The following is a 15,928-nucleotide window of genomic DNA, read 5'->3' as shown; positions in this document are numbered from 1 at the left end:
TCACTCACGCATACGGACGGTCTTAGTTCAGCAAGTCGGTAGCCTCAACAAGATTGCAAGGACAAGCATAAAGCTTGAACTAATCCCCAACTTATTTACTAATTCGCTCCTAAACTCATCCCTCTTAGGCTAATCATTATTTACCCATCTATCTCAATTCTCTATCAATCATGTCTTTTGCGTCACCATGGGAATCTATGCTGGCTCAGGCTGGCCTTGGTGGTCTCCAGTTTTCTCACCCGCTATGCAAGCAAACGCGGTCTTCGCGGCTGCTGGAGGGCCCTTCCAAAATCTGGTTCGGAGGCTTGAGGTCTTCAAGCAGAAGGTCGCTATGCAAGATGCCTTTCTACGATCTGGTGTCAAGGAGAACCTATCCATGTCCATCAATCGCCTTGAGGTAGCACTACTTCAGCTGTACAAGCTTGCCGTCTTCATCCGTGGGGAGCCTGGTGGTGATGACATGCAAAAGATGATGATCCTTGAACAGTGCTCTCGAGCCTTTTCAGGCTCTCAAGCTGCCTCTCAGACTGGTTTCGATCAGGTCAATAGCATCTATACACAGGTGATTAAGCAAACTTAGCACCGAATTCGCGATACTGATTAGTTCAGGCCGCGTCTTTGCATGCGGAAGAATTCCTGCAGTTGCAGCGGGAAATCGAGCGTGAGTTAGAGCAAACTAAGATGGACTGGGAGAACGGCCGGCGTCAGTTGGAGCAATATCAACATGATGTTGAAAGATGTTCCCGCCAGCTGGAGGATGCTTCTAATGCTCTCCGTCAAGCACACGACAACGTGCCTGACATCGGCAACGACATTGGGAAGGCGTTCTTTGTAAGACCGATTAACGTGCCAAGCGAGCCAGCACTAATACACATTACAGTTCTTGGGTCCGGCTTGGGGTGAGATGGAGAATAATCAGCGGAGAGTTGAAGAAGCCAGAAACAGAGTGAATGCTGAGCAGGATCAACTTCAGAATTCCCACCACGCTCTCATGCAGGTTCTAAACCAACAGAACGAACTCAACACTAGGCGCGCCGCCATTGAACAAGTGGCTCAACAGCTTCCTGTCCTACAAGCAACAGCTGATGCGCTTAACACACAGTCCGCTGCACTCCTGGCTGGATTCACTGAGCTCAGGGAGAAGGCAACACAGTTAGCTGTCGTCATGAACGATACGAGGAATGGAGCCAGAACACGGGTTCCCAATCGTGGGATAAGGATAGGTTTGCTGAGGGCATCCTCAGACTCTGCCAGATGGCACTTATTGACGGTCGTGTTTGCGACGAGGTCGAGACCATCACCACTGAGATCTCCAGTGGATACTCTGGTCAGGTACCAGGCAGTGTTGCCGACCTCTTGACTAAGGTTGGACAGTTTGCTAGGGATGTAGCTCAGAAGAGTATTTCTGGGTAACGGATGATCGAGAACATGTATAGTGACGGTGTTGTTACTTAGCTTTTACCCAAACATAAGGATAATATCTACCTATAGCAGTTATATAAGTTCAGTTCACTACCCACAGAGCGGCCTGTTTCCCACAACCTTAACTGGGAAGTAATTGAATGGGGCCAAAGGTCACTCTCAAGACAGGCAGAAACTGTTGATTATAGACTTGTTTGCTGGCAGTCCTTAGCACATACGACCATACCTACAGGAAAATACGGGATCCCGTCCGCTCTCCCATAGTCAAGCCTGTGAGGGGCGGATTAGTAGTTGGGTCGGTGACGACCAGCGAATCCCCGCTGTTGTATGTTTTGTATTTTTGATAAATATCCCTGGAAATGCTTTGTGTTATCTTGTTTTTGCTACTTGCTGTAGCATATGAATGGTCTGTGATTGGTTGGTCAGCCTGCCTGGATGAACAAGCTATGGACATGGACTTGTGCTGGCAGATTTAAAATCCCAGACTGCTCCTTTACTGCTATATGTAAAAGCCATTAAGATAATTCTACATTATGGAATAGAATAAAGAGGGTCTTTTTTCTTTTCATACATTCTTAGAATTGTCAGTTGGCCTCAAACCCTGTTTTACTTCATATCAGGTTTGTGCGGAGTAGATGTAATGTTTCCTCGCGCTTTGACCACGCATGATCTGGTAAGTTATTTCTGTGTTTTCAGCCTCGACCAACATCAACAGTGACATACCTCGTTTAACGAAACCTAGAGCTTTTCGACAGTTTTCAGCAAGTCAATCCAACCTCTTGTGGTCTTCCAACCATGAATCAAGGTTATACATGATATTAGAGCATCGATCATCGCAACTACCAACCTGCCATTCCTCTTTGATACCATATGCGCGTCCAGGAAGTTGTAGCTGTTAGTAGCAAAGATACCTATCCAGGTAGTTGATAAGTACCGAGGGGGCCGAGATAACCGTGCCGTAGTATCCGAGTTCACAACCAACACGAACAAAATCAGCTCAGATATGCAACTAACCAGTCGCTGCCTAAAGTCAACATGTGCGCCTGAGTGATTCTTAACAAGTTCAAAATGTTCACTTTTCAATCGTCCTCTCGACAAAACAACGCAAAAACCGTGTGCAATTATCCTTGAATCCGCTGAGCAACTCAACTCTGCATGCAGAATGGTCCCTGCCTTCCTTAAAGCCCTTTTACTTCTTGCTCTTGGCAGCAGCTTTGGCTATGCCGACACCTTCAATTACGGCGATAGGGACGGCAACCTATTTCTGGACCTTTCGATATCGGAAGCCGAAAGCAATCGCCGAGAATGGGGGCTCGTCGAGCCTTGGACCAGTGACTACATCTCAGCCCTTGAAGAGAATAGATACGGCGACGCTATCTGGGCGCGATATCAGATGTTTGGCGATACTTCGAATGGCACCTTTTTAGAATATCCCCAATGGACGGTCCGCGAAGCAATCGAGGAAGACGCTATTGGATACAGACTTCATGCACGAGACAATTGGAAGTATGCCATGACTGTCTACGCCAATTCAAGCAAGGACACTCAAAGTGATATCCTTGACCTTATGTTCGACGTCAACCGCAGGAGCTACTATCGACTCTGTAAGTTGGGCAACCTCACTCTACGGTGTTTTACTCACAAGGTGTATAGTTAGAGACCAGTATCGATTGCATAAGCGTTTCCAACAAAGCGAACACGTTCTTCCGAATTGCGACTGCTGGAAGACTGCCCAGGATGAAGTTGACTCTGTTTTAGAGCTCAAGTAGTTGGCTTTTGATTCAGCTTTGGTTCAAGATGCAAAGTATCATAAAGAGACATGGAAATTAGGCCTTCGACTCTCGTGCTCAGAATTCGCTCTTTTACCATGCTCCAATTATGGCGGGGCTTTGTGTATGCACCCCCAGACCAGTCTGACAGCGTGGTCAAACAGCAAGATAGTTGTAAACATTGACAGAATTCACGCGGACTCCTAACTTTGCTCTTGTCTTCTTCATCCAATAATTCGCGATGCATTGGCGTAGTCGATATTTTGCTATATCTCAAGATTAGACTAGACATCAATGTTTTCGAGTCTAAGCCATCGGGTATAACATGACTGAAGAAATGCTTCGGATAGCCTTGAGTGGAACAGACAAAGTGTCTATGGCCTGTTTTAAAACCACGATATATCTGGTCATACTGGAGCTCATCCGACTCTATGCATCGGCGCATATGGCTACCACTTCAGGCAAGGTTCCAGAACTGCGATATTTTGTCGTCTGATACCAACCCGTTGGTCTCATCATGCAAGGCAGGGGTTGTAGTTATCCGGATTTCTTATCAGAAACGACCCAGGCGGTCGTTCAGCAAATCCTATTCGTTAAGTCTGTTACCAATTCATGGTGTCAATTGAGCACTTCAGATCTTACGATACGATGAGAATTCACATTCAACCCACCAAGTCCACCGCTCTATAGATTGTATCTTATATCCGCTTTTTTTTTTATAAGGAAGCTAATACACTGTTGCACACATATCTAAAATCAATGACGCCCTCTTTTTCTCCACTAAAACGTTGGGTCCTCTTCCTTGATAGGCTTCAAGTCACCCTGGCCCTTGAACACCTCCAGAATCTTAGCCTGCTCCGTCAAAATAAATCTATCAGTCTGCTTTCCAATGTTCGCCAGCTCTTTCCACCTGTTGAAATCCGTCGGATTTCTCTTATCGCCATGGGCTTCAATAGGATGCTCCCAATGGCCCTTTGAGAAACCCAACATGCCGCTGATTGTCTTGTTGGTGATGTCGTAAACAAGAGAAACAATCGTTCCAGTCTCTTCGAGCCAGTTAATTTGCCATAGCTCCCCTGGTCGAATGCATTGGTATGCTACGGTTTGATAATTGATACGGCCAGCCATCGGGCCACCATGAATGGCGTAGACGGCTCGGTCGTCGGAAAAGAACCAGATCTCATAACGCCATTTCTCTGGGTTTCCTTCTGCGTCTGTGGCGTCGTAGTCGTAGATAAGATGAGTGTCGAGGATATCCTTCTCAAAGGTTGGATGAAGGGGAGTGTTTGTCTGATATCGTGGCAGAGACATGATCAATAATATGAAAGCCTTTTGATGAGGATTTTAAGAACTTGGAGTAATTACAGAACACAATATGGGAAATGTCTTGACCGCTGCCAAGTATTTATACTCTGCAAGATCGCCTCGCTTAAGTGGCTTGATCTCTTGGTACGACGGAATGCAATCGTAACATCATCCATCCCTTCGGGAAACGCGGACAGTAGGTCCCCACTAAAAGTGCCAACCGGATCAATAGGAAGCAAGGATCAGTTTGCTAACGTGTATATCCGAGAATCGATCTCAAGACTAGATCCATTACAAACTCAATTCATATCGTATGATGTCACCACGGGACTAGCCAAAGCATCCACAAAGCCACCGCAGATACCGCCATCGACCTCGGTCTGATGATGTCGGCAGTGAGAGTCGGTAGCACAGAATAACCTCATAAATTTAGCCGTGTGCACTATCCTCGACGTCTCGTACAAGACGGAACGTTACCCATGGCCAGAGATATTTCTTCTGCCACCAGTTGAGGCTGTGAATATTAGCAGGTTCTAGCATTTCAGCATTGCGCAACTCACAAGCTCTTTCGGCCTGCAATGCGAGGATGCAGGGCCCAGCTTCCTCCAACCACGGCCAGATGCTTCTCATCCATGAAGTCGGCTGGACTGTGTCAGAAAAGAATGACGTAGAAACCTCTTGGAGAGGGATCGACAAGACTCACCACTATATCCGGGATAAATATCCATTGCCTTGAATCCCGGTTGCGGCGCGAATAAAGTTCCCGTCCACTCAGCCGCACCTCCAGTATCGCCCAGTCCGCAAAGATCACCCCTGTGAGTGATGCCCATTGGATGAAAATTCTGAAACCCAGAATTGGTCTCCGATAAGTCAACAAATATGGCCTTTGGATTGGTATGGAATTGATGGTTCACTTTGCTGCCCGGAGCTTCACGACGACGCTCAACATACTCGTGGATGCTCCGTAATTCGTGGAGCGTTGGTAAGCGAGCACCAGCCCATTGAGAGTATCTCTCTACCTCGTCGAAAGAGGCCATCACAGGCCAATCAAGTGCCTGCGACAAGGGTACAGGTCCCCAGACAGTCTTGATACTGTGACGAGCGACGAACGTGGTGTAATCTTCATCACTTCGGGCATCGCGCGTCTTGCTCCAAGTTGCGGGGATCTGAAGCTTCTTCACGTTTACAAGGTACTTAGCATACTCGCCGTTACTGACCGGTCGACCTTGTGCCTCGATTTGTGGAACAGTGATATCGTACGGCTCGCGCTCATTGTCCCACGCAAAGAATCTGTTTGGCCCTTCATCCCTCTCAGGATCATGGTACCCAATGGTCAAAGTCTGCCGGGGCACCTTGATCCATGGATTCTGAAGGCGTTGTGAAGCAGCTTCTTTTGCGAGCCTTGCGAAGTCTGGCCTGGGCAGATCAGGAGGGGGAAGGATGTTGGGACTTTGAATAGTCATGAACAGGAACGTTTCAGCATGGAGACCTACGACATATCAGCCACAAACCCTGCAGCTGGCTGGAACAGGCATACCCTCATGTTCGAAACCTATCCAGAGCGCTCGTCCAAGACCACGATCTATGTAGGGTCTTTCAGTTTGATAAAGCGATGTGATTCGCTCTTTCACGCGCTCTCGATATAGTAGAATGTCCCCAAGGCATGGGAAGACGTCTGGAAGTTCGCTATGGTCATGGCATTTAGAAGGGTCATCAACGTCAGGATCTATGCCGCGCTCAAAAATCCGATGATAATATGCTGGCTCAGTAGGCTTGCTGTTCGTTGCTCGCGCAAGATGAATGTCCTCACTAGATCCAGTATTAGCCAAGGTTTGAGATGAAATAATGGATGTCTGACAAGGTTGGAATATGGCCAAGATAGAACAGCAACGGGTTCCGCAGAGGAATTGGTTGTTCCATCAACGCATCCGGCAGCATCATATTGGTCGTGACGAGATCCCAGACGCTCCACAATTGTTTCCATTCAGCCAGCGAAGGCACCGGGTCTGGAGCATACTGTTCTGGTTTCAGAGGGAAGACGTATGGATTCTTAGATTCCATTGTGCCTCTGAATTCTGTGGCTACTGCAAAGATTTGATGAACTAAGTAAGAGGTCCGACGATGTGTAGTGATACGTTGAGTTCTCGGGCCCTCGGCCTGGCCTGGTAGCAACGTCATCATCCACCAAGCTCCCCAGCAACCGCTCCGCCGTGAAGCTAAGACACGGCTTGTTCCACCTTCCTAGGCTATATCTGGATTGGCCTAGCGTTCTGGAGACTCAACCTAGTTATCTAGAGCATGAGACTTCCGATAGGCCCTCCAGTAGTCGGTACCACTGATGTTGGTAAGTGACAGGGCTCAGTATAGGGATCGTGGTGTCATTGGGCGGTCAAATGCGTGTTGTATACAAGGCACATGCGATTGAATGCTTCTCAGACGTCATTCGTCGAGCAGCTTGTCGATAACAAATTGTTGGGAAATTATTGTGAGACATCATGACTGCAACTGGATCTACTGGACCTTAGTTGCCGATCAATCGCCATCTTATCTCGATAAGACCCCCGATATCTTCAATGCTCAATACCCGATAAAACCCAACAACTCATCAAGTACTTTCTATCCCACGGGCCTTGAAGCAATATTGTCAATGCAAGGCCCAACAGGCGTTCCCTCGACATATCAGACGCCGACTACTAACAGGTTTCCATGCAAGACTCGGTGGACACCTGTGTCAACTGTTGAGCGTGGCCTTCATCTGCCTATTGGAGTGCCAATCAGTCAATATTGGAAATGACTGTTGTTTCAATGACTTTAAACTGGCCCATCATCTCAACCCCGAGTGGTTGAGGCATATATATCGGCCGCTTGTTGCGTCCTTATAACCCATAGTCAGCGTAGGTATCTCCTTGAGGTTCGAATCTGCGTCCTAAAACTCACACAATCGACGCTTGTTGCAAAGCCAGGATAACGAAACTCCTCGATAAAATTTCTTATATAAATCATTCGTTTCAGCATTTCTGATTCGTTTGAGGAGCTTAAAGGCCAGTGCGAGCCATGCTAAACATGGTTTTCATGTAGTATGAGTGCCATATTCAAGCCCTTTCACTGAGAGAAAGAGTCCCCCAGGGTCGCGAAGCAGAAGAGTGACTCAATAGAGTTACCTTTAGGGAGCAGTAAGACTGGAGACTTAAAGATAGGATGTAATAAACATAATAAAGAGTCCCCTTAGCGTAGGCTAGATTTACCTAAGAGATTTTGTCACTTCGGATCAAGATCCTAGGTTTTCTTGCCTCCCTTAGGTTGCCTACCTTATTCATACTTCATTCTTAACGATCTCCGATGCGGCGAAACTAGACAGAGCAGGGAACGTATTAATTTGCGAAGAACGACGCGTTGTCGTATTCGGGCTAAGGTCTAGGCTCGGGTTGACATTCGGGCATATTACCCTCTGTAAACGGCCATCGTGACAAAGAGTCGGAACATGTAGGAAGAAGTAATTTTGTCTCCGTATTCTTCCTTATATTCAATCACCAACTCGCGATGTCTAGTAATACGGAGGAGGCGGAACAAGGCAAATTCCAGCCAGATGCGTATATGACGTGGGTTGACTAAGAGTCGAATCATGTGGCTGCTTATAGCACTATGAATATATTCCTAGTGGGTGGGATGCTTTTTGATGACAGATCATGTAATCATATCATTTTGTCGTAGGTATTTAAAGGCTGCGTTTGCGCATCTCCGCGGGAATCAGCATCTCCAAGGAATGACAGGCTTCGTTCTCAGATCATGGAATTTTCTTGCGCAATTTTGCAAATACAACATGAAGGGACAAAACAAGTTTGATTGAGAGGAAAGTGTGGAATGGTATCCAAAGTAACTCATACTTCAATAACGGGAGCAAGAAGGATTTTGGTCAAGTTTTACTGCGAATAAAGTCCATAAAGTAGGAAGATGCTTAACGTCTTTGCGTGGCCGTGAACTCCCGAGCAGTACGACCATCAATGCATTGACAAGTAATAACGCCGATATTTGTAACACCCACTACAAACCTAACAATCCGACTCGTCAGCTAGATTGCCCATGCAGCGGAAATGCCATCGTCAAGCATAAGCCGAGACAGATCGGAACTTGATTGGAAATCAATTGCATCTCGTGATCTCATCGAATACGGATGAATATGGAATACTTCTATACCCATACTCCACATCGATTCCAACAAATATAACCCTCCAGTATCTCTCATCGTTATTCCCATCGCCATGGCTACTACAAAGCTTCAATTCGCACTCCGCAACAAAAGAGCACTCTTCAGTTTACAGCGTTTCAACAGAACCTACACCATGGCAACTGACGCACCAAGCTTCCCTTTCTCACGCGCCTCTGGCCCCGAGCCACCCGCCGAGTTTGCCAAACTTCGAGCTACGAATCCTGTTTCTCAAGTCAAGCTTTTTGATGGCTCTCTCGCCTGGCTCGTCACTAAGCACAAAGATGTCTGCTTGGTAGCTACTTCTGACAAGCTCTCCAAGGTATGATCTGATATGATCTGATGGACCCTGCTGGTCCTAACCTGACTCAAGGTCCGCACTCGCCAGGGCTTTCCTGAGCTTGGCGCCGGTGGAAAGCAAGCAGCCAAGGCAAAGCCGACATTTGTCGACATGGATCCCCCAGAGCACATGCATCAGAGGTAAGCACCTCATTATCCTTGCTTTCTGGGGGCAGACTGACACAGATTGAAGGAGCATGGTAGAACCGACGTTTACCCCAGAGGCTGTCAAGAATTTGCAATCTTACATCCAGAAGACGGTCGATGATCTACTGGAGCAGATGAAGCAGAAGGGGGGTGCTAATGGTCCAATTGATCTTGTGAAAGAGTTTGCACTACCTGTCCCCTCCTACGTAAGTCACGGCAGATCATTCTTGAAAGGACATGCCTCATATCGATCTAGATCATCTATACACTTCTCGGCGTTCCTTTCAAGGATCTCGAGTATCTTACGCATCAGAACGCCATTCGCACAAATGGTAGCTCCACTGCCCGAGAAGCGTCTGCCGCCAACCAGTAGGTCCAACTGAGAACCATCTGAGCATGTTCAGGCCTGACAATCGATAGGGAACTCCTTGACTACCTTGCAACTCTTGTCGAGCAGCGTCTAGTAGAGCCAAAGGATGATATCATTAGCAAGCTCTGCACTGAGCAAGTCAAGCCTGGAACTATCGACAAGTCGGACGCTGTCCAGATTGCTTTCTTACTTCTCGTTGCCGGCAACGCGACTATGGTGAACATGATTGCACTGGTATGTGGTTTTTTTCATCTGTCTATTGTACATTTACTGACAAATTCAGGGCGTCGCTACTCTGGCTCAGCACCCTGATCAGCTAGCGCAACTCAAGGCCAACCCGTCCCTTGCGCCTCAGTTTGTCGAGGAGCTCTGTCGCTACCACACTGCTTCTGCACTAGCCATCAAGCGTACTGCCAAGGAGGATGTCATGATAGGTGACAAGGCAAGTACCATACTCATGTGACTGGAAGATCCAATCCGACTGACCCCATGCCAGCTCATCCGTGCAAATGAAGGCATCATTGCATCCAACCAGTCAGCCAACAGAGACGAGGAAGTCTTTGAGAATCCTGATGAGTTCAACATGAATCGCAAGTGGCCTGCTCAAGATCCTCTCGGCTTTGGCTTCGGTGATCACCGATGTATCGCAGAGCATCTTGCAAAGGCTGAACTCACAACTGTGTTCTGTATGTATACATATCGTCAACGTTTGAGATGACTATGGCTAACGTACTGCAGCAACACTATATCAGAAGTTCCCGAATCTCAAGGTCGCAGTTCCATTGGAAAAGATCAACTACACGCCTTTGAACAGGGATGTTGGAATCGTGGACCTCCCTGTCACTTTCTGAGGATGTCCGGAGCAGTGGATGTAACCGTGTTCTTATATAGTTTTGATTAGCACCCGAATAAATTATCTCAGCTCTACTCACCTTGGCGTGTAAACCGTGGTTGACGCGGTCCCTGTTACCTCAAATGGCATTAATATTTAAACGGCTTCACTGTAGCAATGCGAGATGAATCAACGAATCCGAATGTTGATGTAGTAGTGAATCTACGGCGTATTCACATTATCTTATTATAATGGGCTAAACACTAGCTCCTTAGTTACTAACATTCGAGATCCTATAAAATTGCGATATCGGTAGCCAGCCTCCGCCACTCAATTAAAAGGTCCGATCACTCTCTCCATCTCCCACTACCACTGTGGTTTCAACAGTTTTGGTGATACCATGCGGTTCCGGGAATGTCGCTAGATGAACTTGTGATCCGTTGTTTCCCTCGTTGCTCTCTAGGTCTTTACCATCTTTACCCATTCTACTCATGATGTTGCTTCCGCGGGTAGGGACAGGTGGACCGGTAGTCACCACTACACGGGACGTCAGACCATAGTTTGTTGGGTTTGACTTGTCCCGACTGCTAGAATACCATCCCTCCCCCTGACTACGAGAGGTACCTCGAACGACCTTGGAGATTAGGTTTGCCATGAGAAGTTCTATGTAGAGCTTGACGATATATGCAAGAGGGGCAAATTGGACGTATCTGTTCAAATATTAGCAAAGGTCTGCCCCTCGTGCGTAATAGACTTACAGATAAGGATCTGGTAGACTGAGGAATCCCAGAAGAAGGATGTCCATCGATGTCGAGATAAACACCATTCCAGCGTTGAAATTGAACAATCTCCAGTATTTATTCAGGCCATCGGCAATCAGACGATACCGCACCAGGTACAAGAAGTACATGTTGAGTGCCAGGTCGATGATGAGGAAGAACGTCTTCTCACACTTCTCGAATATCATATTCGTATGCTTCTGCGAAGGTGTAGCAGTGTCGAGGTGTGCAACGGTGAAGATGTAGCAGACAGCGCCATTGACAAACAGAATGCAGACCACGAGCCCCCACTTCAGGTGTCTCGCTCGGCGTCGGTTCGTCATGATCAAGGACACTCGGTTGGCGATGATCTGAGGGAGTAGTTGCGTCTGGATTGACCATAGGATGACGGTAGCGAGGAGAAAGCCCAGGCTGTTGGATGATAAGCAAGAAAGACGGCGAGAGGGGGTAGCAGGGTACTCACTTTCCAGGTATGATGCCATTGAGGTAGAGGAATGTGATGAGAGCAAAGACGAAATTGACCACGGCCTCGGTCCAGATCATGTAGAGGTAGGCATTGTGAAGGCTGTGAGTACGCTTGTAGATGGCTCTGGTCTGTGATACGGCCTTTGCAAACGTGAAGATGAAGACGCCGAGGAATAACCCATAGTAAACTGATGCCAGATCAATCATGCTGGGCAGTTGAGAAGACAAATGATGGAAGAATTCCAGGGTCAGGATACGACATGATGGGAACTATATACCTGCAGCTCTCTTTAGGGGGCCAGCTACGGATAGTTTTCGTATCATGCATGAGCCCAATCTAAACTGGCTTTGCTAACGTCTGTACCAAACATGCAGCAAAGCTCAGCTGTTCACCCTGTTTCTCGGTAGATGATGATTGTCACCGCTAAGGAGCAGAGTCAGAGCACTAGCCGAGAGTAAACGGTGGCTTGAAGATCTACGAGCGCTAGCCCTCAAGATGGGAAGTGCTTAGGAGCAATGCCGGCGACACCCCACATAATTGACTTTACCAAGCATGAAGGGGCCGTGAAGAACCCCGGATTGTTGAAGAACCTGGAAACGAGTGTCATCGGTAATCTCTGCGAGTCAGCAAGACATCTTCAAGGTCTAGGATATGGTCCCCGACTCCCCGTCGATGATCAACAGGGAGCTTACGATACGTAATAACTGACAAAGATAAACTACAGGGAATTTGCGATTGGCGCATGCTGTAAAGATCAGTGCAGGGACTAGAGGGACAAAGGCGCTTCCACCAACGCTGGAATTACAGACAATGCGTGGCTTGAACATCGCCCCATTATTAGCTGAAGTTTCGCTCGGCTCGAATTCAATTTCCAGTAGCTTGAAACAATAAACGCCTCTCCAGCTGCTATACTAATAATTGCCGGCTCAACGCTGAGGGTACCGCGACGCACAGGCATTTCCTGAAACCCCAGTCCAGCGGCCAAGACGCTAACGCGGAGTTTAAACCTCAAGGCAATACGAAGCAATTATAGGGCTGTCTATCAGTCCATGTAACCCTCTGATCTGGCGCGACTTGCCTGAGCTATGTTGGATCTCGCCGGGAGCACTTCCGTCAGATGGAACTATCGACCTTGATCATCACGGCATTTTGTATCCCCGAAGGTCAGTGCGAACACGATCCTGTTGGGCAATGCGAGAACGCGGATAGATTCAGCATCAACTCTACCATACCTTTGATCAATTGAATGGTCTTGGCCATGAATACCTGGATAGTCCGACCCTACTCCAATTTTCAGGCTTCTCAAGGATATTAACACCAACTCTGTAACAGCAACTCGGCCCGTCGCGAAGTCTCTTAAACAACTATCTCAACTGCCGGTTCCACATCACTGTACTGCACCGTTGGTCAAACAACGATGCCTTCTCATACTCGTATAACTACGCAATCATATTTCTTACGGCATGTGATGGCGCGGTCTCGCAAGCTTGTCTCAATGAATAGCCCTGTCAATCCATGGCTCACATGCTTTCTTAGCACGCAGCCGTCGCCCTTAGCCTCGGAAACACTCCAGGGGTTCGTGATTTTGTCTGTGCTGACCTGCAGAACTCGGTGCCGCTATCGTATCCCAGCAAATTAGAGGCTTTTAGGCAGACGCAATTGAATCTTGGGAATCGGCGAACGGGGATTGTTCCTGGGCGGCTGTTCAGTGCGGATGTTCGAGACTAGAGGTGTAGCGCGCACGAATGAACCTCACCCTTGGAGTAAGGTGTTGCCATTTCTCCATGATAAGGGGCTTCATGATACGATGCTGGGTTTCAAGGTTTCGTTTAACGCCCCAGCCTTGTATATACGGTAGAGAGTTCGTCGAAACTTGGTGACGAGTATTACAGTCATTCCATGAACCGACCTCTTACTCGTATCGCGCTAACTTTCTTATATCACTTCTTAGAGGGGAAGCTTAGCGAGATGGTTTTCTACGTTTAAAAAGCCCATTCCCTTGGCATAGTGTCCTCGAACAGAGCTCGGCCACTAGCTCTACTCTTCTTCGTGTCTAAGACCAGTCCAGGGAAAGACCCAGCTTGAGGTAGAGATAGGTAACAAATATGCATTCTAAATAAACGCAGGGCCTTTATCTGGCAGATAAGAAGCTTCTCCAAACCCGGCCAGAGGATTCTCGGTCAGAACAAAACTCACAGGAATTTACATAAGGCTCAAGAATCTTCCGAAAGCTGCATTCATGGACTGATACCTTTCGCTCTTGGCACACAGATCACTTAGGACTTTTGCTTTGGTGCATTCCAAGATGATATAGTTATATCTTAAGTTACAATGATTGTGCGGCAACAGCTTAGATAGAACCCTCGTGGCATCACTTCCCGCCATAGCCCGAATAAAGCAATTCTCCACGAGAAATTTACAAGATTTGTCTCAAATTTTCTTCGTGCTATTGACCTAAGCGTCCAACCCTGAGACACTGCAACCATGCTCACATAGCGCCGTTGACGGCGCTTCTTTTGGTGCGGAGTCCACCCACCAAGCTAATATTAGCGATTTACACAGAATATGCATCAACAAGAGCGGATCGCCAAGTCAACCTCCTACGTCACTGTCGTGATCGTCATCTCTTCAATCACAAATCCTATTCTACCATCTCTTCTGTCAAAGTCAGGCAATCCAATACCTTGTCACGAATCTATCTGAACAAATCACATTTGTGTCAACAGCTCAATCATCATGGCAGCTGATATTACCACCACGACTGTCGTCACGGCATTTCCCCTCCTCTTCGGAGTAACCAGCACGAGCATTGGAATCTACAGCTTCGTGTCTCCCTACAATGCCATGCGCCTCTTTGGTCTTCACGCTCCAGCTACTGAGAACACCTCTTCGTCTCAGTTCGAAGCTTTCCAGAAATCTCTCATCTACGCGACTGGACTACGAAACATCGGTACAGGTCTCAGCACTCTTGGTCTCTATGCGTTCTGGCAATTCTCCCCGATCTGTCAAGTGAGCCCGTTAGCTGCGGCGGTTACGAAGAAGTGCATGGGAATCTGCTTCATGCTCGGTACCTTTGTCGGAGTTGGTGATGCTGTTATTGTGCGGCAGTTTGCGAATAAGGAGTATGTTCAAGGAGAAGCAGAAGAGCAGGCTGTCAGTGCCAGCATTAACCATGGTATCACGGCAGTAGTCATTCTGGCAACTGGCCTCTTTTTGTATTTGTAGGTCAATGGGGTTGCATGGTTGTCAAACCTCATATGCTGTTGAACCAGGACTTCACATCACCCATGTATAACATCTCGACTCATGTTTTAATAATCCCCCCTACAAGCTTTAGCATGTCGCAAGCAAAGAATTAGGAAATTGCAATAAAATTAGTTTCTCCTCACGTTTATACACCTCATTACCTCCCCGTGATGTTGAGCATCTTGCAAAATACCAGACCGCAAACCCAGTCACCGCTTCAGTGCCTGTCGTTCGAATCGACTTTGTCTCCAGTATCATGGATAGCATTGGGAATGGCTCTCTTGACCCCTTCAGGCAAACTTTCCTGCACCTTTTGTGGTAACAGGGATGCCTCCCCGCCCTTCGCATATGAGATGCCGCCAGATGAGCCAGGCGTAGACTCAGTGGGGTGAATCTGAAACGTTAGACACAATCATTTTGGACTGCTTGTAAAACACGTACAGATTCAGGAAGAGCATGTTCAAGACTCTTGGGCATTTGTCGCTGAACACCTTCAGAGAGCTTCGAGGGAGCTGTGGCGTGAGACATGCCCTGGCCACGCTCGTTCTGCGCATAACCCGACATTTTCAAGGTTGGCAATAATTGATTGGCAGAAGTAAAGAATAAGGTATTCTTCTCTTTGCCTGGCGAGAGATGAGGCTCTTGGCGTTTAGACGGCTGTTCTTATATCTGTATGTTGAAGGACGAGTAGTTAAATGACAACACCACGGATGTTCATGTAAGGATGGCGTTGAGATTCTGGATAATAAAGTAAGAATTAAGACATCGCAACCTTTAGATTACCTTTCCTCGGACTGTCATGATCGTCTCATCCTATCAATGTCATGACTTCGCATCTATGACGTAGCGTTTTCATGCTTCCCCACAGTGTGTAGCCATTGGGAACGAGAAACGTTGTCGATCAAATTGGGGCTTTTGATGCGCGAGGAGGATAAATGTTCCGGGAATTTCAATCCTTTGTGTGTGAAAAGGTGGTGGTGTTGTATTGTGCTGGAACGACGTGTCTTGGTGCGAAAAAGATTAGTAGGCAGACTTTTATCGTACTCTCA

At 47.4% G+C, this 15,928-nt stretch overlaps 8 protein-coding genes and 1 non-coding gene across 9 annotated transcripts; 5 read left to right on the top strand and 4 right to left on the bottom strand.

Annotated features, from left to right (window-relative positions):
* Nucleotides 1–187: 187 nt before the first annotated feature.
* On the top strand, nt 188–1,413 carry FPRO_15313 (uncharacterized protein; the record flags this gene model as incomplete). The annotated part of the gene is made up of 4 exons (XM_031220380.1): nt 188–562; nt 610–831; nt 881–1,152; nt 1,245–1,413. The coding sequence occupies 4 exons, from the start codon at nt 188–190 to the stop codon at nt 1,411–1,413; spliced, it is 1,038 nt and encodes a 345-aa protein (XP_031086045.1).
* A 225-nt stretch (nt 1,414–1,638) lies between these two features.
* Nucleotides 1,639–1,754, top strand: rrna18. The gene has a single exon (XR_004093478.1). It is a non-coding gene; the product is annotated as a ribosomal RNA (ribosomal RNA).
* An 830-nt stretch (nt 1,755–2,584) lies between these two features.
* FPRO_15314 (uncharacterized protein) lies at nt 2,585–3,191 on the top strand (the record flags this gene model as incomplete). The annotated part of the gene is made up of 2 exons (XM_031220379.1): nt 2,585–3,026; nt 3,076–3,191. 2 exons carry the CDS (start codon nt 2,585–2,587, stop codon nt 3,189–3,191), a joined length of 558 nt encoding a protein of 185 aa, XP_031086044.1.
* Nucleotides 3,192–3,971: 780 nt separating this feature from the next.
* FPRO_15315 (uncharacterized protein) lies at nt 3,972–4,502 on the bottom strand (the record flags this gene model as incomplete). The annotated part of the gene is made up of 1 exon (XM_031220378.1): nt 3,972–4,502. One exon carries the CDS (start codon nt 4,500–4,502, stop codon nt 3,972–3,974), a length of 531 nt encoding a protein of 176 aa, XP_031086043.1.
* A 423-nt stretch (nt 4,503–4,925) lies between these two features.
* On the bottom strand, nt 4,926–6,557 carry FPRO_15316 (uncharacterized protein; the record flags this gene model as incomplete). Its single annotated transcript, XM_031220377.1, has 5 exons — nt 4,926–5,010; nt 5,057–5,138; nt 5,200–5,985; nt 6,034–6,305; nt 6,355–6,557. 5 exons carry the CDS (start codon nt 6,555–6,557, stop codon nt 4,926–4,928), a joined length of 1,428 nt encoding a protein of 475 aa, XP_031086042.1.
* Nucleotides 6,558–8,755: 2,198 nt separating this feature from the next.
* FPRO_15317 (putative cytochrome P450 55A2) lies at nt 8,756–10,407 on the top strand (the record flags this gene model as incomplete). The annotated part of the gene is made up of 8 exons (XM_031220376.1): nt 8,756–9,022; nt 9,074–9,180; nt 9,233–9,392; nt 9,443–9,555; nt 9,607–9,790; nt 9,840–9,980; nt 10,053–10,242; nt 10,295–10,407. 8 exons carry the CDS (start codon nt 8,756–8,758, stop codon nt 10,405–10,407), a joined length of 1,275 nt encoding a protein of 424 aa, XP_031086041.1.
* Nucleotides 10,408–10,722: 315 nt separating this feature from the next.
* Nucleotides 10,723–11,839, bottom strand: FPRO_15318 (uncharacterized protein; the record flags this gene model as incomplete). The annotated part of the gene is made up of 3 exons (XM_031220375.1): nt 10,723–11,098; nt 11,147–11,578; nt 11,631–11,839. The coding sequence occupies 3 exons, from the start codon at nt 11,837–11,839 to the stop codon at nt 10,723–10,725; spliced, it is 1,017 nt and encodes a 338-aa protein (XP_031086040.1).
* A 2,530-nt stretch (nt 11,840–14,369) lies between these two features.
* Nucleotides 14,370–14,858, top strand: FPRO_15319 (uncharacterized protein; the record flags this gene model as incomplete). The annotated part of the gene is made up of 1 exon (XM_031220374.1): nt 14,370–14,858. The coding sequence occupies one exon, from the start codon at nt 14,370–14,372 to the stop codon at nt 14,856–14,858; it is 489 nt and encodes a 162-aa protein (XP_031086039.1).
* Nucleotides 14,859–15,096: 238 nt separating this feature from the next.
* FPRO_15320 (uncharacterized protein) lies at nt 15,097–15,443 on the bottom strand (the record flags this gene model as incomplete). Its single annotated transcript, XM_031220373.1, has 2 exons — nt 15,097–15,273; nt 15,321–15,443. The coding sequence occupies 2 exons, from the start codon at nt 15,441–15,443 to the stop codon at nt 15,097–15,099; spliced, it is 300 nt and encodes a 99-aa protein (XP_031086038.1).
* Between the last annotated feature and the right edge of the window lie 485 nt (nt 15,444–15,928).

Source organism: Fusarium proliferatum (assembly GCF_900067095.1).
Source record: "Fusarium proliferatum ET1 genome assembly, contig: FPRO_scaffold009, whole genome shotgun sequence".
In the NCBI taxonomy this organism is placed as follows: Eukaryota; Fungi; Ascomycota; class Sordariomycetes; order Hypocreales; family Nectriaceae; genus Fusarium; species Fusarium proliferatum.
Note: the sequence above shows the minus strand (reverse complement) of the source record. Positions and strands in the feature narration are given on the sequence as shown.